This window comes from Lonchura striata, chromosome 1 (genome assembly GCF_046129695.1).
Source record: "Lonchura striata isolate bLonStr1 chromosome 1, bLonStr1.mat, whole genome shotgun sequence".
Classification (NCBI taxonomy): domain Eukaryota; kingdom Metazoa; phylum Chordata; class Aves; order Passeriformes; family Estrildidae; genus Lonchura; species Lonchura striata.
Genome location: NC_134603.1, coordinates 20571266 through 20596591, shown reverse-complemented (window position 1 = coordinate 20596591; position 25326 = coordinate 20571266). Strand labels below are relative to the sequence as shown.

Below are 25326 nucleotides of genomic sequence, written 5' to 3'. Positions count from 1 at the left end.
ACAAAATATGCCTCATGCATTGAATGCCATCTTTATTTTATTTTCAATGCATGGTTTTTGTCCTCAAAGTGTTTTAAATTGCATTGAAAAGTACTCACATAAAGTTAATTTCAATCATATCTCACTTTTCAGTTAGACGGCTGTTAATTTATCACTAGGACATAGATGGTGAAATATATGACTTATATGAGAGGGTGTGATTAGTTGAAAAAGGCTGCATATTTAAAATCACATTGAAAAAATTTTCTGAGTTCACCATAGGAGAAGGGAAGAGTGATTAACTAGATTTTAAAGTTAGATGAGGGACCATTAAGATCTGGTTGCATCTCATATGTGATCAACCTCTTTGAGCAATTGCATCAAGATCAAAAATATGATATTTAAATAGAACATGTTTTGAAATGCAACTAATATTGACTTAAGTTTTACTACTATTATGAGTAAAATGTTTCAATATTTATAAAACTTAAACTTTCAAAATTTGCATTTTTGTTCTAATCTCCCCCCTCTTTCTTCCATGTCTCTTGTTTAAGAATAGATATTTCAGTTTATATTAATCCTATACTATTCTATTCTATACATTAAGATACAAGCCCAGGCTTCCAGGCTGGGACTTGTATTCACCATGCAGGTGAACCTGCATTATCTTCTCATCCATAGCTGCTTTTTCTGAGTCAAGATGACAGCTTGGTTCAGTCATAATGGGCCTGGCTACAAACTGATATGTGCACACTTTGAATGGTCAAGGGGCTACAGTGCCAAAGAGCAAATGAACCAACCTCACAGTTAAAATGCCTGTTAAAGTGCCTGTGTCTCCCGTGAACATAAAAATTGACACGATTGAAATCAAAACTATGCTTTTATCAATTTTCCTATAAGGTTAAAAATCCTCAACTCAGGTTTCACATTTTCCCAATTCTCATGTCAATTCTTGCCCGTCTTTTCTGAACTCTTTAATGTTGTTATCACAACATTTTCACCCCTGTTTTGCAGCACATGGTTTTAAAGAAAGGTTTAACTAAATTTTCGAATTGTGTACACTATTCATGAATTTTGGGATTCAGCTTAGCTGCCTTTGTCTTTCTTAGAGTTGATGTCTTTTTTAAAGGGAAAAAGAAGTGTATTATTAACTACATGAAAAAAATGGACACAGTTTCAAACTATGTTGTTTCTGCACCTGTGACAAGCACATCTATATCTCTGCATTTTCTATTCTCCATCAGGGCTGGCTTTTCAAGTAAGAGTTCAGCTGTGACTAAGAATACTGAGATCTTGAGGGAATAGACCAGATAAGTTAAAGGAAATCTGGGATGTTTGATACAGACACGCAGTGCCACAGAGAGGCCTCACAATGTTATGATATATGTGCCTGCTCTGTCTTTGGTGAGTAGGGATCATATATAATAATACAAAAGTATTGTGCTTTCCAAGACAGTGTTGCCCAAAAGTATTAATCAGTTTTAAACTTTGTTCATTGATTAATATGATTGTTTTCAGAGAGAGCACATAGTACCTACACAGGACCATTGCCCTTTTTTTCAGGAATGGGAATGAGAAAAATTTCAGAAGTGGTTGCAGATATTCTATACTTTGTCTTATTCTAGCAGGTCAAGATCATGCTTCCTATTAATGTTTTTATTCAGATCAAGGGATTTGAATAGACAGGACTTTAGAAAGTAGTTTTCTATTGGCTGAAGTAGTATTTTAATTGAGATGCTAAGATTATCTCTAGAATTGTGACTTTAAATTTGTTTGTAAGTCACAATGAATAAAATTACTGATTATTGTTGTCTTGTGGATTTTATTGAATGCTGTTTTAAGAGTTCGGAAAATCTGATGGAATCTCTTTTCTGGATATGTCCTTATATAAGACTAGAAAACAGCAAGAACGGAATCCCCCTTTAGAAAGTGGGGGTGGTGTGAGTGGAAGAAGAGCCAAGGATTAGCAGTGAATCAGTCTACTGAAATTCCAAGAAAACCAGGGGAAGAAATAAGCAAAGTTCTTGTAAGTATCTAGAAGATAAGAAATAAATGAATAGTAGTCAATGTGGATTTATCAAGAACAAATCATGCCAGAAAAATCTAATTTAATTCTGAAACAGATACCAGCTTCTGTAGACAGAGAAGTGGTAATAGATAGCATATCTTGAGGAAGGCTTTAATATCTTCTTGAAAAACATATTCCTAAGTAATCCATGGCAGGTGATACAGAGAAAACCACTGTAGAATAATAATATTTACCCATGAGTAATGAACTAGAAAGTTTTACTTCCTATATATGGATGATTTTCTGTCTAAACAAAGATTTGCCGAATGAAACTTTGCTGAAGTTGTCAAGCACATCCATTAATGCTCAGAATGATGGAATAGAGTGCACTTAGAAACATGTTAGAGAAGTTATAAATGATTTTTAGAAACTAGAGACATGTTCTAAAAATTACCGAATGATATTCAATAAGGACGTTATTCAGTAAGCACTGTGCTCACACGTAATCATGCATTGAAATTGAAGTTAGCTACTGACTGTGTGTCTATTCCCAAGTGCAGTAGCTAGGCTCTAAACTGCCTCTTATGCTGAAAATGAACTTTAATTGCACGTGTGGCTATGGAAAGGATACTTGCTATTATAAGTTGCATAAACATAATAATGTCCCACAAAACTGTCAGGCAATAATGAACACCACTAAATGCCCAGCTAGAATGAGTTTAGTTTTCAAAATTGCAGCTCAAAATAGCAGTGGGTAAGTTGACAATAGTCCAGGTAAGATCCCTAGAAAACAGGCCACAAGAAGAGGCTAAACACTTTAGATAATCTTTAGGACAGAAGACTTAGGGGAACTTCAAACTTTCAAAAGAAATGAAAGGCTGCTGTTTTTCATACCCTCAGTAGGTGATGGGACAAGAAGTATTGAGCTTAGCTTGCAGTTTGGGAGATTCAGAGAAGATAGAAAATAGAAGGTCTAAGTTTATTAGACATACTGTTTTCTCATTTGCCTCTCACACAACTTAGTGCATTGAACTTGTGCTTGGGGTAGACAATGACTAATGAGAAAAACCATTCTGAAACATAGTAATCTCATCCTTCCATCATTAATTTCTGCAGTTTTGAAAAGTCTACTCCTTGTGTTGATTATGGGTAGGTTTTTCATCTAAGAAATACATTTTTTAAACAAAAATGCATGTACCTCTTTCCTCAGAAGAAAAGGGTGAGTATTTTTGTTACAAAACAGCAACATAGAAATTTACTAATTTGTGAACTTGAGAATTACTTTTAAACTTGTTTTCTGTAGATTACCTTTACTTCTCTTTTATACTACTAGTATAGGTATAAAAATACTGAGTTAACAAAAATTGGTTTCATATTCCCAACTGGAAATCGATACTGGTGTTGTAGTTCTGCAGAATCTGTTCACTTGTGTTTTTCAAGGATGTTTAGCATGTGCTAGATTCTAAATCATAGGACTATTATCTGAGCTGGTTTTGATGTCACTTTATGTTTACTAAGTTTCATTTATATTTACTGTCTTTATGAATGGAAGTTCTCTTAATTTTAAATGTACTCTAGTTGCAAACAGACATGAATGAATGTTTGAAATTAACTAGGAATGAGAACAATGAGTGTATGCATTACAATAAAGATTTAGGAGTTAAATGATCATTCAAAGCTGCTACGCAGGATTCCCTTATTAAACATGTAGAACTGTTCAGATAAGAGTTTGAATAACATATATTTAGGAATGATGATGCTCACAAAATAACTATTTCTACAGCTAGCATTCTGTTAATGCCTCTAGTACAGGTGTAGTTTTGCTGAAGGAGGAACTTGAAATGTGAAGTTTATTTTTTCTGTCCCTGCCTTCCCCCCAGTACAAATGCCTTTAATGCAATCCCATGTTTTTGGAATCCCAAATGGATCACTCTTATAAAGGAGTAATGAGTATTTCAGCTAAGATGTGTGCCCGTGAGAGCGTCCTGGATTCTTAATTAGTTCCTAAATCTATTCCCATGAAAAAGAAAACAAAGGGAGAAAACTTCATATTCTACTGTATAATGTAATGAAAATGACATTACATCCTTTCAGAAAGTTCAGGCATTGGGTCAACATCAAAATGCTAATGTTGAGAGAATACTGTATTCTTAAGTAGTGTATGATGTTTAATTGTACACTTAAAATTTCCATTAGATTTGGTGAAAAGGTTTAGAGGCTACCAACACTTGAATTTGTGTCTGATTGTTTGAAGATTTTTTTGCAGCCTAACTAGAAGAGTTAATCTTAGTAAAAATACAGAAAAAAGTCAGACAGAAAATGGTAAGATTGTTACAAATTCAGGAATACTGTATTTGATTTATGAATCTGTGTTAAAATTGATCACACAATCAATCTTTTCCATCACTCTGGGAGAGAATTTTGACATTTATGGAAATGAATGTACTACTTTCAGGAACCACCGGGATATACTTTTTGAACCAGAATAAGAAGGAAAAGAAATATCTCCATAACTTCTATTGATTTAAGCTGTAATTTATGTATGATCTCAGAGGTTAGATAGTTTGCTCAGAGGAATAGGTATAATAATATCTGAGTAGTTACCCTATGAAACCCAGTTAAAGAGGTTTAAATAAACACAGAATTTGCTAAATAGTAGTACAATTTTTATTTGATTGTGATCTACATTTTTTGAATCCAGAATTTTCTCCTGCAGCTTATATAGAGAATATATGTTTTGTTTTCACTGAGAAATGGGAAAAGTTACACAGATCAGATTCTCATTTCATTCTTAATTCTACAATACAGGCAGAAGTGAAATTTAAGGGGTTTCCTCACTGGTTATTAAACCAACTTTCTGAATAAACTGTAAAAAGACACTGAAGGAAATTAACACTCAAAGCAAAAATAAATGTCTGATGTCACTATAGCCTTGAAATTTAGAACATCCTGATACACCAACCTCCATTGTACTCCAAAATGTCAAACCCAGTGGGCCCAAAACCATAAGATTTTAATAGGCTGAGTAAATCCACAACTCCTTCAACCTGGAAATGGCTCAGATTCAGCCACTGGCCACTATATAGGATCGTATGTGGCAGGACCTAATGTGAATTAATAAAAATAATAATATAGTTCAATGGTTAGTATAGCCTTAGCTTTTAAAACTATTGGCATTCTCAGCCAAGACAAGATGTTTTGACCAGAAGCCCTTACAGCTTAGATTGAAATAAAATATTTTAATTAATTTTATTGCAGATCATTTAAATGCTTTGAAGCATCTGCTTAGAGTGTGATTTGTAACATAGAAACTATTTGAAAGCATTTTAATTCTGATCCAAAAAATCAAAATTGCTAAGGATTAATTTTGCCAATGTGTTCTGTAGACTTTTTTTTTGCCAATGTGTTACTTCCTTTATTAATTAGACCAGATGAATTGTTTTCTGTTTAGAAAGCATTTTGCTGAAGTAGTTAATTATTTTAAAGACAGGTGGTGTTCTCTGAATATTGGTTTTAAAACTTTAAAAGTTGGATATTTGAAGTGCAGAAAGAATGGAAAATTGTCAGTAGTCTCAAACCCGGCTGTGCTTGTAGGTTTGGATTATGTTCATCTTTGGAGCCCAAAGCTTGCTCAATAAAACAAGTACAAGCCCCATTTTAGTTAGCATCTATGATGCAACTCTAGAATCACTTTGCTTGCTCATTGTAAATACGTCTATACAACATGAGAAAGAAAAATGTGCACAAAAATTATAAATTTAAATAAACTCTTCAAACTAGGAGGGCCTTACTCATGCAAAGAATACAAGACAAGGGCATATAAACAAAGCACCAGAAAAAAAATCTAGGAAAATGGTGTTCCAAGTATTATCTAACTTCAATTCACTTTGAAATAAAGGTGCAAATAGCAAGCAAACCCCAGCAGAATACTGATAAAAAGAGAAACGTAGACATAAATAACAAACCATTCTGAAAATGTACACTGGAATATATTCTTTCTTAGTGGAACATTATTTCAGGCATATAAAACCAATGAAAAAGAACATTTCTACTATTGTACACTCTGTTGCTATAACTAGTCATACAGACACTTTATAATAATATTCTATTTATGATTCTAACTTTTTTATTAATCAAATGAATCACCAGACAACATCTGTTTTTAAAGAAAATGACTAATGCTTTCTCTCAGTAGCATGTAAACTGGGCATTGTATTTGCTTCAAGTATCTCATGTGACATTACATCACAGATAGGTAAGATTATATCACAGTAATTTCCTGTGACTTCCAGATATGAATTATAAAATATGTAGAATATGTGAATAGAGAATTCAATGCTATCTGCACGTATTCCCATTTATATTTTTATTTAACTAAATATATTCTTAGGAAAAACCCCAGTATTTTATGTTTTATTCTCACAGGAGGTCTTAATAATAGTATAATAATGTCATAATATAATGATATTACATCATATTATTATAATCAGCATAATAGATTATGTATAATAGCTTTTACATAGAATATATAATAGAATAAGGTAATAACATAAGCATGATTCTCATAAATATTAAATAAAATATATTTAATAATAATACAATTTCTAACTCAAGATTTATGTGAACAGGAACACAAAAAAAATTTCTTGATAAATAGACTATTTGAAAGTATTGTCATTAAATTTGTATGCATTACTGTTGTATTTCTCAGGTTTTTTTTTTTTTTTTTTTTTTTTTTTTTTTTTTTTTTTTTTTCCAACAGAAGTTATATTGTGTTTATTTTTTGGTAGGGAACTTGAATTTTTCAAGCCATTTATAATCCAGCCTCACAGCTGAAGTGCTTGTCCTGCCACCACTCAGTTTATGATGCAATAGTGATCCAGACCTTCATGTGCAGAGGGGCTGCAGGACACAAGTTTGCTCCAAAAAGGGGCTCTTTGTAAGGCTGGTTTGGAAGAGAACAGAAACGAATTAATGATACTTTTAATTTTTGTTCCTATTGTATCCTTTGCAATAACTCTTTTCTAGGATTGCCTGAACTCTGGAAGAAATTTGAATCCATTTCACATAATTAAATGTCACAGTCTGAGAAATGCTAACTTATTCTCTGCTGTGTTGTTTTTAAGCTCTAGTGTATATGATTTTCACCTGGTGGCTATCTTAGAGATAATATTATTATAAAATTTATATTTAACAGGCAAAATAACATATCAAGTCCAAAGTAATTACCAGCATTTAAAATTAATTACAGAGATAAAACCAATTTTTTTTTAAATTCACCTGCTAGCATCTGAGCCCAGGGTTGCATATTTCACTAGCAGCTGGTGACAGAACAAGCATCTATGAAAGCACTTTCTTCAGAAGATGCTTGGAATGCCATCTACTGTTGAAAAAGTAAAAATCCAATCCAAAAGAAACTCAAAACTCTTAGGAGAAATTTATTTTTTAATGGCTTGCACTAAAATTATACTTTACTTACCTTAGAGTTCAACTAATGTTCTAAAAAGGTCCTAATGTGTTTGATTTTAATATCCTAGCTTTTGTATCAATTTTAAAATTAGGCTTTCTGCTTCATTTTATGAATTCCTTGAGAATTTCAGTTAATTGCAAAACATTTTGAAGCATAAGTAAAAACTAAAGTCTCATCTTTCCAATACAGACTGAATAAAAAATTGCATTAAGGAAAGTTGTGCCGGATACTGAAATAAATCTCCCTTCAAAATCCTTATGATTAAAATTTTAATTAAAAATATTTAAGCCTTTTTTTGTGTGCTTTCTAAGAAAAACTACTGTAGGACAAAACCTTATTTGGTATTTGATTATCTGTTACTGAAATTCACTCTGGTAAAACTGTGTTTGGAGATTATAGATTTACTAAAGTTTGAGCAGTCTTGAACATGTGTATGTTACATTTGGATGTATTTATGCATGTATTATTACTATAATAATGGGAAATAGTTTTATTTTGGTCATGAACAGAACTATTCAATTCCCAGTCATCTTGTTATAGCCATCCTTATTTCCAGGAGTAAATTATGGCTCACTGTAACACAGCTATCATGGTACATTTCACACATCCTCTAGGTAAGAATGTAAAACATTTCTTTCCCTCTTTACACAAAATATGTGTAAAAAAATGCACATAATATTTTTTTCCTCTTTACACAAAATATATGGCAGACGTAAGTGCTATTCCAGCACTTCTTAGGAAAAACTTGACTTTTTGAAAATAGACACAATCAAATGAATGCTAGCTGTCAAAAATTAATCTTTGCTGGATTTAGATTGTAGTAATATCTGTAACTTCAGCATTTTTTCAATGCAAATCTTACCCAAGACTTGCTATGAGGTCCCCATGATTACAGAAAATTGCATCTAATAACAAATGTTATGTAACAATTGGACAATTTTGTCTCTATTCCTTCTTGGAAAATTAGAGGCAAATCCAACATTTTTTTTCAGATTTGTTGCCTGCTGTCTCAGATTGATTTGTTTCATTCTCTGTAAGTCATCTGCCTGAAATATCCACATATCTTCAGGATTTAGGAGAGGAACATTTACTAAATTGGAGAAAAAAATTAAATCCAAATAAAACTATTTCCCTCCAATGAATTGAAATATACATGTGCTTAAATCTCAGTTAGCTAAAACATCTGGAGTGAAGGCAGTTGCTACTTACCTAGAGCTGTGAACAAATGGTCAGGCTCCCATGTGAGCAGTTTCAGCCTGTATAAAATATGAGCACTGAGATCAGAGAGAAGCAGGGCTTTTCAGATTGTGTCAGGGAGACTTTATTGCGACCAAACATACAGCAGGCAGTGACTGTTGTCTCAAAGGTGATCTTTTGACAGAAATTGAAAGTTATTTGTAAGAACATTGCCTTTGTTTTGTTTTGTTTTGTTTTGTTTAAAAAGGGGTCTACTGACAGAATAAACTGATTAGATTCAAGGAGGTATTTACTTGTATCTCATGTCCTTGAAATGGATTTGGAAATTCATTATAGTGAAGAATGATGCAACATTAGCTGCTCTTTAAATGAGCTGATAGAAACTGAACAGGTAAACTACTTTTAAAGAAATATTTGCTATGGTTCAAGTATTCCTTAAACTTGTGTGCTTTTTTTATCTGCTGCCCTTAACATCCTTCATATGCATTCATTTGATCTTTATTTTGTTCTTACTGTATTTCTAATATAGGCTAATTTTTGGCTTTATGTGTTGCAAATTAGCTGGTCCAATCTTGCAGCTATTATATATGATGCTAGAGATGAACAAATGACAGGTATTGGATGCTTACCCAGAAAAAAGCAAATCTGTGGAACTCCTAATTCAAAAATATTAGTAACATGCTAATCTAAAAAAAACTTCTGGAGTTTTAGGATTGAAATTTACAATTTCACCCAATATAATTACTTTGTTAAGATTGTTTATACTGTTTTCTAGTTGTTGCCCTCTTTGACAACTTTTTGTGATCCAAGACTTTCTATAATTTATTATTTTATAATTTTTGTTTTTCAAAATTTTTGTACATACCTCATTCCCTCACCAGACACGATACCTACGTGGGAAGCATCTGGCCTACTGCTACTGGGCAACAAATTGTAATGCTGAGAGCTTTTAAATTCTGTCTTAGAAATTCCCACTTACTCTGTGATAAACAAAATACTTTTTTCCGTACTAAATATAGGAAAAGACTGCTGTAGTCCATTTTAAACTGTGTGGTAGGTTTGGACAAAAACACAGACCTTGTAATATCACCTCTATGGTCTAGACCTCCTGTTTGCAATTTTGTATAACCTTCAAAAGAGAGCATTGATCCATGAATTAATTAGTGGAACTGTATATAACATATGTATGTTTTATACAGTATATGTATATACTGTATATACATACAGTATATGTATAACTGTGCATACCATAATGGCTACTGTTCATTGTAGTACTTATTTATTATTACAGTTTGTCATGGCTTGACACTGGCACAATGCCAGCGCCCCCATGAAAATGCAGCCTCAATTGAATGCTGTGAAATGCGATCAGGAAACAGAGCAGAGCAGGCCCAAGCTTAATAACAAGGGAAAAAAACTTTATTAAGCTACTATGACTATACTACTATAAAAGAAAAAAAGAAAGGAAAAAAACCCACACGAAATTCAAAATGAAAACCTTGCAAAGCATTCCTCCCCCCACCACCCAAATCCAACAAATCACAGTGAGACACAACCTGGACCCCAATCATGTTTCCACCCCCCAGACAATCAATACTCAGTCCATTGAGGGAGACAGTCTCTCCCATGCCACAGACCCCCCAAGAAACACAGCTCCACATCCTGTGCTTCCATGTCACTCATGGCACTGCCCGGAGAAAAAGTTTGCCATGGTGACCCTTCTCCTTTCCATGCACAGTGCTCTCACCACCAATGCATGGATGGACAGACTGCTTTTAGGATTTTTCCTTTCAAGAATGCCCTGCCAAGATGGGAAAAAACAACAGTTCAGTTTTTCATTTTTTGGGACCACAGTCCCCCCCCATTTTCCCCTGGGGCTGAGGGTCCAAGAACAGAGATCTTCTTCTCTTCTTCTTCTCTGAAGACAGGGTCACCACCACAAACCTCCCTAACTTTTCTCTGTTTGCTCTACTTCTGTCTTTTCCCAGCTGAAGCAGGTCTCTTTGGCTCACTGGCATCCTCCTAAGATACAGTCTCTCTTGGAGGAGGACATTGGTTCAGTCTGTGGCTACCAAGAAAAAGTCCAGCCAAAAAGCCACTCCATCATCTCCTCCCACCTAGAATTTTTCCTTCCAAGCTGTGTCTCTTCTTCTCTTTCAAACCGAGGAGGAGAAAAATTTCACAAAGCTTTCATTTCTCAGGAAGGGTTAAAAGTCCCGACTCCCAAGGATGGCTCTCTGCCCGGATTCTCTGGCTCTCACAGGCAGCTGGGCACCTTGCGCCCCCCTCGCTCTTCTCCTTCCCCACGGTGAACTGCCGACAAACCTGCCGCTGTCTCTTTCTCTCTTGAGAGAGAGAGACTCTGGGGGGGAACGGAGACATCCCAGATTTCTCCACCCTTCCATCTGCAGGGGGTTCCAGTCCCTCCACCCTTGGGCCCACCTCAGTCAGTTCATGGGCCTCCCCCTCCCCACCCAGCCACGGCCGGGCAGGGGAGAGGCTGCACTGCGGCTGAGCGGAACCAAAGAGAGCGAGTTCCCCTGGGAATTCTGCTTTTAACCCCTCTGTGTTCTCAGAGGCGTGTCCACCTTCAATTGGTCAATATCCAAACTGACCTCTTCCTTCCGAGAAGATTCTTTTTCTGTGTCAAACCACGACACAGTTGTTCTATAATAACTTTCTCATGTGCTGATTGGTGAGTTTAGCACTCATTTTTATCATTTTACACCATAACAAATAGCAGGGAAGAAGTCTGGCTGAATTAGGATGTGTGAGAAGCGAGGGAGTTTTCATTTGTAGATCACATTGTCTCCATCTCCCATCCCAGAAATGAATGGTAGGAAACACTTCTGCCCTGAGGAGCTCATATCCTAAGATAAGCAGAATCTGATTTATTTTGCTGATTCTGAAATAATCAAAACATACTGTCATTTCTTCAGTTTTAGAGTTAAAACTACAGGGCTGTTGAGCACTGGTTTTGGTCACAGTGAACCACATTTTAGTTGATATTTTATAAAAATATTAGTGTCAAAATTTCACTTTGTGACTGTTTGTCTGGAACCTTAGATTAAACCAACCCATTTGTAATTAACATCTAAATATCAGAGTAGGCTTTATCTCACAGAACTTGTTATGTTTATGGATGATGTTCATCTGAGGCTCATTCAGGGAGCTCATTCAGCTTAGACTCTTATACAGGAGCATGTATATGTCTGTGCTCATCTGTAAAGTGTGTATGGTGCCTTCTTATTGTCTTTGTACATCTTTAAGGTAAATTTAGTTTGGACTTCAAGGAATGTTTAACCTCTTAAGCTTGGATTTAGGCAGGTTTTAAATTTGTTCTCTGATATTGTTTCTAGCCCAAGTACCCAACTTCTCCACCTGCTTATTCACTTATATCAAATATCCGATTACTGCTCAGCTACTGATTGTAGAAGTTCTTTTTTGGAAACTACTGGTATTTTGTTACCAACAGAACAAATTTACAGTTAAATCACCTGCATATATTTTCAAGAAAATATTCCTTTGGAAAGACATTACTTTGTTGTCCAAAATAGGATCCTTCTCAATTCAACTACTTATACTCTCTAAATCAATAAAACACTTGGAACAGTAATATAAAGACCTTAAGTTTGATCAAAATAGTTAAACTGCATGTTATTATGTCTATGTTCTTATACCATCAATAGGGTAATCAATGCAAAGAAGTAATTCAGTAATATATAACATGTTACGGTTATATAATTGACATGGATTTATATTTGACCTCCTTTCTTGGAGTTAAACATACTTACATAATTTAACTTAATTAATCTGTAGAGATGCCTTCTCAAGAAAATAGTTGGTTGTATTTGAATATATGTCTGTGTTAACTCCCCTGTTTTGTCAAGAGTGAATGCAGGCAAAGTAATATACTGTGTTTGTGCTGTGTCTTGACTTCCGATGTGTGAGTTTAGTCACTGCGGTCACTGCAACTAATCCTTTTTTTTTTTTTTGTTCATTTGGTGCAGGGCATATCATTGAAATACTGTTATGAAGATTTAGGGAAAAAAAAGAGTCCACAGCAGGCAATCTAGGAAAATGGATTAATGAACCTTGCATTCTATGACAGGGTGGTGGAAACCTCTGAATGTTGCTGGAGCTGATGATCTTCCCTCCCTTTCAGCACAATAAAAATGAGGGAATGGGTATCCCCAACGTGGTTTGGATATAGTTATGCACCAAATGCAATTTTTTGGAAGGAAATAATGGAAGGCACAGGGAAGCAAGAAGGAAGGGAGGTTAGAATTTTATCATTGTTTCTTTAAATCTATGTTATTTTCAGTGCCATTTTCAAGGGTATAAGTTTCAGGGGAGGAAGTTGTTCTAAATTAAGAAATATTGCCAATGGTAAATACTTTTAGGGATTATTATGTTCATATACTATCACAATGGGAATATATAAATTCCAGAGAAAGCTAATTACATACCTTCATTAAAATATTTTTGCTAGTTGTGCATTGAAAAGACATTTGTTAACTATCAAGTGATTTTGGAATATTTCAAATCCTCTTATAATTGTAGACAGTTATTAAAGAGAGAGAGAAGACTTCAAAGATGTTGGCATCTTGATTCTTGTGAAAGTTACTGTCATCTGTGTTAGTGGGGTCTGGAATGCAAAGCAGGAAAAATACTAATCCTGAGAATAGTATTCAGTTTAATTCACCTTATAATACAATTTCTTATGAAGTAGTTAGCATTCATGCTGCTCTTTTTATTTGAAAGCAGCTTTATAGATTTTTATTGCATATAATATAAATCTGGGTTTGAGACAAAATTCTCTCCTACTGTCTTCTCTCAACTATTTCTATTACTTTATTGTGAACAAAGCTAGAGCTCAATGTCAGTATGGTATCTGCAGAGGAAGCAAAACTTGACAATTCTTTTTGTAGATCTGAGACTGTCCCTCATCCTTCCTGTATGATTTGCTTTAGGAAAACCAGTTTGGTGCATTAATATTTAATCTTATGTTGATTCTTAATCAAATTCAGTGTAACATGCATTGCTCATTGAGACTACTGCACATATATCCTGCTTTGTCATTAGGATCTACGTTCTCTAAACTTAACAATTTCATACAAGTGTTCCACTCTCTGGATTTCCTAGGCAATATATTTAATAAAAATAACTACTCTAGAAGAATGAACAGCTTTATTAAATTGATAATAGCAAAATTACAGCATTAATAGTGATAATAAAATATATTTAGATGTTTTTTCATGGATGAGTTCCAAGCAAAAGATTGACTTGTTTTTTCAAATCTCCTAAATTTCAACAGAAGGGCTAGAAAAAACTTCCATGCTGGTCTATCCTAGTCCACTGAGGTGGTTAGGAAATATGGAAAGCATTGACTATAATTGAGCAAAAGGCTCAAACTACCTGCCTGCAGCATTTTCAAATGAAAGTGATATAGAGTTATATAGTGTTATATATAACCCCACACAGTGTTTCTAGGAGACATTAGGTACACCCAGTTTACTCCTACAGATTTGATCTACTTGTGCTTGTAGGTCCATGAAGTTGTGAATCTTGTGAGTATTACTGGGTTAGCAGTAGGTATTATGATGTTTATCCCTGCCAAGGATGGCTGATTCTAAAATATGGGTTCCCCAAACATCGCTTGAGAAGGACTACTACAGATATCTAGGAGGTGTAAAATCTGTTTTAAGGGTTATTTTCATAGATTGAGGCATTTGAGTTCTTCCCCTATGTTTTTGTGGCTATGTATCCAAGTATGTGAAAATAGAGATGAGCTCTGGTAACAGAGTGCTTGTTCATCTACCTATCTCCAAAGTGCATTTTGGAAAAAATATTTTATGGCTTTGACATAGTAGATTTTAGAGAGAAGCTTTTACTGGTGGCAGTAGATTGAAAAATAGAAAAGTATTAGGAGTTTAAAGGGATAATAATAATTTTTATATTGATGTTTTCATTACCTAGTCTCCTGTTTCCATTTTTCTTGCTCTCTTCACTCTTCTTTCTGTTCTCTTCTCATATTCATTCCCTGTGGCAGTGGGAATAACCTTAATCTTTGAGGAAATTTTTAATACATGGAGAGAACCTAACATCAAAAACTGTTCACTGAGACTTGAGATTTAGCTTAATGATTCCAGCTACTGGAAAAGATCAAAGGGGTCTGGCACATGGACTGTGTAGACTTGCAGAGGAACACGAGTAAAGGTGCTGTATATGTTTCAAAGGACAGAGGTGCAAGGTGCAAGGTGTAAAAATTCATTGTTTTTGGCAAGTAGAAAAATCCTGGCTTGTTTTCAAGTGGAGTAGTGTATGGAGTTGTGATCCTTAAAAAAAAAGTTGTGACAAAATTGTCAAACTCCTCTAACATTTTAGAATAGGTGGTAAGATACTTAGTATTCTGCACTGTTAGAATACATTGTCTCAGTTACTGTTGATCAGACACATTATCTGCAGCCTGTTGGTGTTTTTAGATCAGAATTTGTTTCTAGTGAATAATGAGAACTGACACTGTTCTTGGCAGAGTTTTGGGTGGATAGAGCTGAAAAGACATAGGAAGGTTAAATGAAGACGTGTAGCCTGGAAGGAGCAGTATGTAGTTATACTGCTTGGGGTATTTCAGTCGGTCTGTTGTGAAAATGGAAGTCTGGGGGTTTGGTGACATGGCAAGATACTTCTTTTAAGCAATTGTTTGTTGCTGATTTTTGAAAGGAGGGTAGAAAGCAATGCATAAATATGGGAGTACAAAATCCAGTGAAACACAAAACAGCTCTTGTAACCAAAGGAAATAGAACTGTATGTGTACATGTAGACAGGGTTCAAGTTATCTGGATTCTCTTTTGTCCGTTTCTGTCTAGAAAAAGATATTTAAACCACAGCAATGCTAAAAATACTTTCAGCGCATTTCATCCAATATATAATTATTTCTATCAGTTGCTACAACTTGTAATTTTATCTGAATGAAGTCTTTTGGAAAAAAAGAAGCAGAAACTAGTCAGTGGTTTTTGGATTTAGATCCAGAATCTGTATCCATTCTCTGACCTTGAAAGATAAATACCTGGCTGTACACCTGAAGGGTTCAGGCCTGTTGATCCACAAGGTAAATATTAATTTAAAATCATATGGTAGAATCTATTAATTCAATAGTTTTCTTAATAATTTATTTTCAATTTGTAGTTTGTTTCCTATGCTCGTTATAAAGCCAAGGAAGATAATTTCCTAATCCAGGGACTGGAGGATGTATGGAGAGTGCTCAAGGAATGCGTCACTGTTATATAATAATGGAAGCTCTTGTCCTCACATAACTGCAGTGTTGGAAAGTGAGAGTGAATGAGACAGAATTCTAGGAGGTGAAAAGATTAATTTGTAAGAGAGATATTTTGAATTGTAGGGTCATATCATATCCTGACTTAGAACACAGTGTTCCTATAAAATGCTGAAAAATTAATTTTCAATGCAGGTTTTCAACATGTCTTATAATGGACAATGCATTTTATTTAATGATACAAAACTTAAAATTGATTGTAAGATATTAAAAAATTCCAAGACTTTGCAGCTGCAACTGAAGCCACCATATACATATTATAACGTAAATATGCTGGATCTTGTTGAAAAACAATGCACCAAAGATTTCAAACTACACACCTAGGATCTTACAATAATTTGTTCTCAATTCCACATGTGAAAGAGGATGGACCATGGCCTCTATCGAAAGAAAAGATGCTGGTTGTAATCTGATTATGTGAAGTGCTCATATTTTCTTTCTTTAGTTTAATAGAACAATTCACAATGAAGTAATAACTTAAAAGATTTGAGTATGTATGTTTGGAAATCATGTACGGAAAGGAATACATAGATTAGTGATATATTCAGTTTTAAATGTCTAGTTGTCAGGGAGGTCATATTTCAGTGTCTACTTCTGTGTAGGCAACTGAATTATTATCCGAATTATTATCTGGGAATTTCCTTCTCACAGCTGACCATGGAGCCTTAAGTTATCCTGTCATAATGTTGGGGATCTAAATTAAATATCCTGAGCTACCTAGCAAGAAAAGTATGGACATGCTTTGATTTCTCATCCCTCCCTTTTCTCCTGCTTTGAATTTTTTGCATTGAAAAACAAGTGTGGATTATCTTGATTAAAGATAATAATATGATTAAGATGCATGGTAGAGTGGAATTGCAATGGCATGTGACATTTTTATTTTTACTTTATTTTTTCTTTTTTTTTTTTGTTTAATATACCTGCTTGATTTTGTGGGCCTTGTTTATTTATTTATTTAGTTTTTTGTACTGGAATGTTATTTTTTATATACATTTCTAAAGTGCTGAAGAGGCAAAACACATTTTACTGTGTGTTGCATGTTCAGTTTTCCCTTTGGGTACTCAGTTTTGGAGAGATATTAGTGTTTCTCATTGTCCACTTATTTAAATCTCATGTAGCCACTGAGTCCTGTTTAGGGAGTTACTTCCTGTGATATCATATGGTGGACGAGATATGGAGGTATTTTGGTCAGCTTTATTTTTCTGTGCAACACTAAGCATCCACTTAAAATTGTGAGCCTGTGCCTCCTGTTTAGTTAGGTGAGAGTATTCTCTATAGAGATATTCAGAGTATCTCTATAGAAACCTTTTTGGGTTTTTGAACATAAAGGGAAAGTAGATCCTAACTTGATATTTAAGACCTATACCTTCAATTAGAGGATGTAAATATTCCTGTGGGTAAATGTCTCTATTCTTGTGTTTTGTCATGGTTTAACCCCAGTCAGGAAACAAAGCCCAGGCAGCTGCTCATTCATTCCCTCACCAGTAGGAGCACAGAGAGAATGAGAAGGGTAAAAGACAGAAAATTTGTGGGTTGAAATAATGACAGTTTAATAGGGAAAGTAGAAGCTACTCACACAAGCAAATCAAATCAAGAAATGAATTCACTGTTTTCCACGGGCAGGCAGGTGTTCATCCATCTCCAGGAGAGCAGGGCCCCATCAGGTGCAGCAGTGACTTGGGAAGGCAAATGGCATTACTCCATACGCCCCCTCCCACCCTCCTCCTACCACTCCCAACTTTATTTACTGAGCAGGATGCCACATTGTCTGGACTATCCTTTTGGTCAGTTTGGGTCTCCTGTTCTGGCTCTGTCTCCTCCCAACCTCCCATGCACCCCCAAGTTCCTCACCTGGGTGGCAGTTGGAAAAGAAGAAAAGGCCTTGGCTCTGTGCAAGCCCTGCTCAGCAACAGCAAAAACATCTATATATTATCAACCCTGTTCAGCACAAAGTCAAACCACAGCCCCATGTCAGCTACTGTGAAGAAAATTAACTCTACCACCGCTGAAACCAGCATTGGTTTGGTATAGAACACCAGCTTGCTCATTTAAGTTAAAGCATGTATTTTAGATGGAATGTTTTCCTTAAGAGAGTGGAGAACTATTAATCAATACTGAACAGACCTACTATAAGTATTATCCAGTTATTTCTTTGAGTAAGTCCTAGTAAAGTTCACTGATGAGTAAAATTCCTTAGCTTTCCTTCCTTAGATTTTAGTTATGTTGTCTACAAGTCCTGACATCACTGTAGTTTAATAATTATAATGCAGATTTTCCTTTAATCTATTAATTTAGTATATTGCATTTTAAATGGCATATTACATATTAAAAATTTGTCTTGAACTATGACAGGCATTTTGGTTGTGAATAAAAAAGAAATAGATTGTAGTTCACATAATCAAAGCACCTTCCTTTGTATTTGTAGCTGAATGTATTGCTGGAAATGTTTTAATATGGTATTATGTGCAAAAAAATTGAAAGTCAGGTAAAGAACATTACCAATTTAATTTTCAGTTTTAACTAAATATTAACATATTAAATTTTTCTATACTTGGCACTCCCCACTTTTAAAACTAAATGGAAATAAGCCCATAGTACAACTTAAACATACAACAAATGTTAAAGCAAATCCTTTTAACTGAAAATAGGAACTTTTCCCTTCCCATTTGATACAGATTTTAGTACTTCAGGGTAGTTGTTTTCAACATGTTGCACTCAGTTGTGCAAACTTATCTTTTTAGGGTCAAAGAAGAGCAAAAACCACAGCCGACACAGTAAGTAAAGTATCTTCAAGATGCAATAGGCTTGACTTTTCTACCTTTGCCATGTTCTGCTCTCTGCACCTTTGATGGTATTAGCTTTCACTGATACCTGATAGGCTGCAGGTAGTTTGTCATCTGCTTCCTGACTGGCTTGTAAGAGAGCTGCCTGTAGCTTCTTACTCCATCCACACGTTAGCTGGATGTAGGTTCTTGCTGCCTGCTTGTGAACTGGTGAATTGTAGAACTTTACTTCCCTTACACCCTTAGTGGCTGACTTAGTTCTGTAGCTCACATTCCCATCGGCTCTAGCTTTTCTGCCTGTGTATTTCTACTAACGTTGGATAAGAAAACATTTACACTAGTGTGGTTTTATTGGTTTTTCAGTCACATTATTTGCTTGTTTAAACAGGTGGTTTCCCTTTAGTGGGATCACTGAGCTGGTAAATAACGTTCTTCAACCACAGCAAAAACAGCAAAATGAAAAGGAGCCCCAGACGTAAGTAAGCTGCTCTCTGTAGATTAAGTAACATCTATATAGCATTAGAACATCCTGGAGAGTGTAATTAAAATAATTGCCCCTTTAGAACATACAGGTGAGGGCATTTTACAAATTGAGCACCATTTGCCTTCCAACCCCTCATTTGCAAAGGGAAAACTGAAAATCAAGTCTTACTCTCTTTATCAGTATCTTAAGTGATTAGAGTGCATTAGAGTGCAATGTAAGGAGCTGCTATTACTCTGTGTTTTGTTGATTTTTTTTTTTTTTTTTGGCAAATGTTCCTTATAATGAAACTTCTGTTGAAGTGATTTGTTTTCTGTGCATGAGGAGCTGGAATGATAAGACATGTAGCATTATTTATAGCATATCTATGCACATGCATGGTCTGAGTTATGCATAGAATGCTATATGAATCTACATAATATGTCAGAAGGTCTTTCTAAGGATCAGGTAAATATCATGTCCTTTTTTTCATGCTTTTAGAATATCTGTAAAGTTTCAGAACTTCAGCAGATATAAGGTGAAATCTTGCGTCAATCAAAGCTGAGGAAATTTTGACTTTGATGGACACAGTATTTCATCTGTGAACCTTTTATATGATTTTTTTTTTCTATCTGAAAATCTTAATTTTTAACAGAAACTGGCAAAGCTAGGACATTGTGTCTTAGAGTAGAACTTAAAGCATGGAGGGAAAATATTCCTTTAATAAAGAGAAACAAAAAATATTTATTATAAATTTTCAAATAGCTAAAATATATTTTGGGTGTTATTTAAGCTTTAAACAGTTAAGTTGCTCTCTCTTCTGTCTTCCAGAGGTTTATGCTTTGTAAGCTTGTGTGATAAAAGAAATGTTTGCTTTTGAACTCATGCATAACTGGTTTAAAGCATGCTAACTTACTAATTACTTTCCAGGCAGAATCAATTTTTGTTTATTTTTTAGTACATGTATTTAAGTGTACCTTCATACTTGTGGGACATGAAAGCAATGATGCTTTTTGAGAATACATGGTGAAAAAACTTCACTAATTAAATGGAAAAATAGGACATAAAAGTGATATTCTGTAAATCAATGTATTATTCTGAGCTCTCTTTCTGATATTCTCACTTAACTGCTTATAAAATTGTGTACATGTTAATAGTAATTAATTTTTTTTGGGCTTATTATTAGATACTGGCAATATTACATTTTGTTCACAACACATCAGTACTTTGTATTCCCAGTTTCCTTACAGCAAATGTTGTTCTGCTCACTGGTGTAAATATGAAGCATATGGCTTTCAAGAAACATAAAATACGATATGACCAGTGTAAACAGACGAGTTATAGTTAACAAAAAATATTAATAAATTGAAGGATCTTTTCGAATGGTGACATCTTTGGGAACCAGTTTTGTTCAGTGTTTTTATTATATAACTAAGAAATTAATTAGTATACTCACTGAATTTATAGATGCACTTCTCCCAGTCTTGTGTTAACACCTCATGGCAGAATTATATTAAAAAATTATCCTGAAAACTCCAGGCTATGGTTATGATGCTAATCAGAAGGAGAAATGCAAGGTAGTGTTTTGTAGGGGTAGTTTATGTGGTTGACATAGGACAAAGAAAAATTGTGTATGGTAATGTTCTTTGGCAGAGAATCAGGGAAACCTAATAGTATATAAGCTGAGCTGTAGCCAGTATCCTGAAAGAGATTAATGTCATACAGGAATGCACAGATACTAGCCAGAAGTGCTGTGAAGATGTTTTCCCACTGCTAGGCTTTGATAAGGTCTCACCTGGAATAGCATACCCTTCAAAAATTATGTGGAGCAGTTGTAATTCATTGGAGAGTAATAGGAATGAATAATTAGGTGTCTAAAAGCCATAATATGTGCTAGGAAACAATCAAACACATGAGTTAATTTAGCCTTCTAAAGGGAAAATCCCTGGGAGTGAAGGAGATAGACAAGTGAAAGGAAATTATCACTTCAGTATGTTCATCTCAAGGTGAAGCTGAAAGGAGTAAACTTAAGTTGCATTAGGGAGGACTGAATTGGGTAGGGAGAACCTTTTAATGGAAAGAAAAATTAAAATGCTTGCATACTTTGTTTAGGACTTGTTTGGAAGCTGTGAAAATCTTAAGGAGCAGGTTTAGTAAATACCTGTTAGAAGAGACACAAGTGTAGCTGGTCCTGTGTTGGAACAAGAGAATGGACTAAATGACTTTTAAAAGCACAACTTATATGTGATAATTTCATTAATGTATTAATTATTGTGATTTGTTCTCATGATTATTCTAAACATTCAGGGAGAAAATTGAACAGAAATACTAATGGTGCAACTTTTAAATGTTATTCATTTTTCTGACATTAATGGCCTGCAAATAAGTGTTGTACTGGAGAACACTGTGAGATACTAGGGAGGAGAATAAATGTGTGTAGAAATTTTTACCACTATTCATGCATATTGTGGCATTTTCCACTTGAAATCACTGGCAGTATCTGAGTCGAATTTTGAGATATACCTGATTGTCCACCTTTGCTGATGAAAAAGCTTATTTACAGTGAATCTGGGGAGGATAAAATGGGACGAACAACAGCAGAATAGGAGTTAGTAGTGTCTGAAAACAAGGTATCATGTTACAGATTTCACTTTTGCTCTGGAAAAGGTATTTCTGTAGAACTAGTGACCATGTGTCCTTATGGGCAGAGGTAGGATTAGTCTGATGCTCTTGGACACGAGTTCTGTACCACAAAATGACAGAATGATTGAGGTTGGAAGAGACTTCTGGAGGTCATCTTGCCCAACCCTTCTTCTCATGTGGGTCACCTAGGGGCACTGTTCAAAACTATGTGTAGCTGGATTTTGAATATATTTAGGGATGGAGACTCTAGAAAATCTTTGGACAAGAGATACATGTGCCTGAGCTTGGTCACCCCTAGAATGAAAGGTGTTTCTCTCTGCTCAAAGGGAGCTTCCTGTGCTTCAGTTTGTGCTTCAGTTTGTGCCTCTGATCCTGTCACTGGACACTGCTGAAAAGAGCCTGGATCCATTCTATTTGCACATTTCCTTCAGGTATTTGTATTTATTGGTAAGATCTTCTCCCTGAACTTTTTCTTCTCCAGGATAAAAAGTTCAAGCTCTCTGTCTGCTCTCAGGTGAGAGATGCTTCAGTCCTTATCTTTCTGGCCTTTTACTGGACTATCTCCAGTATGCCCATGTTTCTCTTTAGCTGGGGAGGCTGGACACAGAACTCCAGGTGTGGCTTCACCAGTGTTGAATGAAGGGTAGGATCACCTCCTTCTGCCTCATGGTAATGTTTTTGCCTAATACAGCCCAGAATGCCATTCACTTCTCTTTCCTCAAGGCGTGCTGGCCCATGTTCAACCTGGTGTGCACCAGGACTTCCAGGTGCTTTTCTGCAGAGCTGCTCTCCAGCTGGGCAGTTCCCAGCCTGCACTGGTGTCTGCTTCCTCCCCAGGTGCAGGACTTTGCATTTTGCTTTGCTGAACATTGTGAGATTCTGGTCAGCCTGTTTCTCCAGCCTGTTAAGGTCCCTCTGGATGGCAAAGTGACCTTCTGGTGTATCAGCCACTCCTCCCAGTTTAGTGTCATTCACAAACTGGCTGAAAGTACCCACTGCCCCATCATCTACATCAGTAAGTTATTGAACAGCACTGGACTCAATATTAACCCCTGGGATAAACTTCTAGGACCTGGCCTCCAACTAGACATTCATTTCCCTGCTCTGGGCCCAGCCATTCAGCCAGATCTCAGTCTACTTCAAAATCTGCTCATCCAGTCTGTACTTCATCAGCTTCTCTAGGAGGGTGCTATGGGAGACAATGAGAAAAGCCTTATTGGAGACAAGATAGACAATATTCACTGCTCTCCCCTCATTGTGGTCATTTCATTGTAGAAGGTCATTACATTGGTCAAGTGCGACTTTCCCTTGGTGAATGCCTGCTGACTCCTGATCACTTCTTTGTATTTCATGTCCCTAGAAATAGTTCCCAGAGATTAGTCTGGCCAGTCTGTGGTTCTGTAGATCTTTATGCATCTTCAAGATGGAAGTGACATTTTCTTTCCCGCAGTTGTTAGGCACCTCTCCCAATTTCTGTGATCATTCTGATATTGAGAGTGGTCATGCATATCTTGTCTTGATGAAGAATACGTCTATCTTCAGCACATGTGTACTTCATCATGTTTTGTCAGCAGCATTTGAGATATTTCCCTATGTTCATCCTTAAAGAGTAGAGATTCTTAGCTGACCCCTGAAGCAGCTGTCTTTGATGCTTATCAGTCAGCATTTTAGTTCTTCAGATTTATAAGGCATATATTTTGTAAAAGGTGTATTCAGGTTGTTCCTCATTAGGATGTGGTGGTCTTGTGCCTAAGGGTTTGACTTGGGGTTTATATCTTTCTTTTGCATGAATCTTGGAATATTATGTAATGGTGTTAATCTCCAATCACAATAAGGACTTCCCATGCTAGAAGGCACTAAGATTTCACTACGGTAATATTGTATATTGGCAGTATTCAGCAATGAATACCTGAGAACATACGTAAGGAGAAGGGTATGCATAGAATGGTTCATTTAGTGACTTCCTGAGGCAGTGGCTGATGCATACTGCTGGATTTATTCCCTGGCAATAAGGAATCTGTCACAGTTATTTGCAGTCCCATTTTAAACCTACTTATATGCTTGTTTCAGAACTTGGTGAAAATGAATTCTACAGCTTAATTATCTGTATGGAGAAGTTGTCACCCTTTGTTTGCTTAAAAACTACTTCCTGATATTTTCAATGAGAACTGCTGGTGTTGTGTTATATAATCTATCTATAATATGTATAATCTTTAAACATTTTTATTATATTCCATGCAGTCTATTATGTTTTATACAGTTAAGCTGCAGAGTCAGAGTTTTTCCTTCTGTGATGGAAATTTCTTCTGGTCATCGTTGCTGTCTTATCTCCTTTTAAAAGCCTGATTAGATCTTTGTTAGTTGACAGTGATCAGCGTGACAGTATTCAAGATAGGAGAGCTCTGTATATTTAAGCAGTGATTCAGGAAAGTTTCTAATGTTTGCTGCTTAAAGATACACAAATATTGAAAAGATGGTGGGTTTTTTCCCTTTTCTCATAAACATTTTTGTTTATTTTCAGGCTGGAAGTTTGGTTGATTGCTAAGAGCCATAAGAGGTCCATCATGGAATTTGACAGCAGAAAATGAGCCTCTCTTTCTTTGATAGCTATGACCACATTATTAATGAACAGTAGATAAAATACAATCAGCATAAAAATCATTAAACATAAAGCTTTTTGTAGCTAAACAATTTCAAAATAAATATATTATTTCATTGTCTTTTCGTATTTTCACTAGACTAATTCTATGAGAGGTTAAAAATATACCTTGCTTAGCACAATGTAGGTATTTTTTTCTGCTAGAAATGGCTTGTCAATAAACAGATATTTGTGTTTTTTCAGGAAGTCATTTTGTCCCCATAAGGAAATGAAGATTGAAAATTACTGTCAGATGATAGCCAGTAAAACCTTTTCCTGCATATTTTTCTGTAAATTAAATTAATTTCTCTATTGTGCTAGACTACTCCAGCAAAACAATAAAATTTTCTGTTTATTAGAATTTCTAATGAATTCTGGTTAAACTAGATTGGCATTTCTCAAATACTTAATATAAATCAATGGATCATTAGCTTTGAATCCTAAATTTGCTGCATAAAGAATATGTCTGCCAACCACAAGGTAGTTTTGAATGTCTTCAAATTATCTAATGGACATATGATAGCAAGCTCACACCAACAATTATTTAATACAATTTACACTATATATATACTCAGTGGGTTTATTTGCAGTCAGTGTAGCTCCTGTTCAGACTGCTCTATTTTATACAACCTGTTAAAAACAACACACTCCACTTGAAAGAATAATTTCTGGAAAGAGAAAAATAGGTCTGCAGCCAATACACTTGTGACATTGGAGTCATGAGAAGTCTAACATTCTGCTGTGTTTGTTTCCTAGGGCAGTAAGATAGATAGAAAAAACCCAGAGTAAATGAGTTTTGCAGTATATTTAAA

The 25326-nt window shown here is 35.3% G+C and overlaps 1 protein-coding gene across 37 annotated transcripts in view; it reads left to right on the top strand.

The window, feature by feature from the left end:
* RIMS2 (regulating synaptic membrane exocytosis 2) overlaps positions 1 to 25326 on the top strand; it is a 447453-nt gene that overhangs the window by 44158 nt on the left and 377969 nt on the right. For 23 of the 37 annotated variants that reach the window (XM_077782606.1, XM_021546524.3, XM_021546510.3 and 20 more), the window contains exons 2-3: positions 18732 to 18764; positions 19162 to 19248. The exons of the other annotated variants lie outside the window; for them this stretch is intronic. In XM_077782606.1, the coding sequence (XP_077638732.1) occupies positions 18732 to 18764; positions 19162 to 19248 (120 nt within the window). The remainder of the gene's footprint in view (positions 1 to 18731; positions 18765 to 19161; positions 19249 to 25326) is intronic. 37 annotated transcript variants of the gene reach the window in all.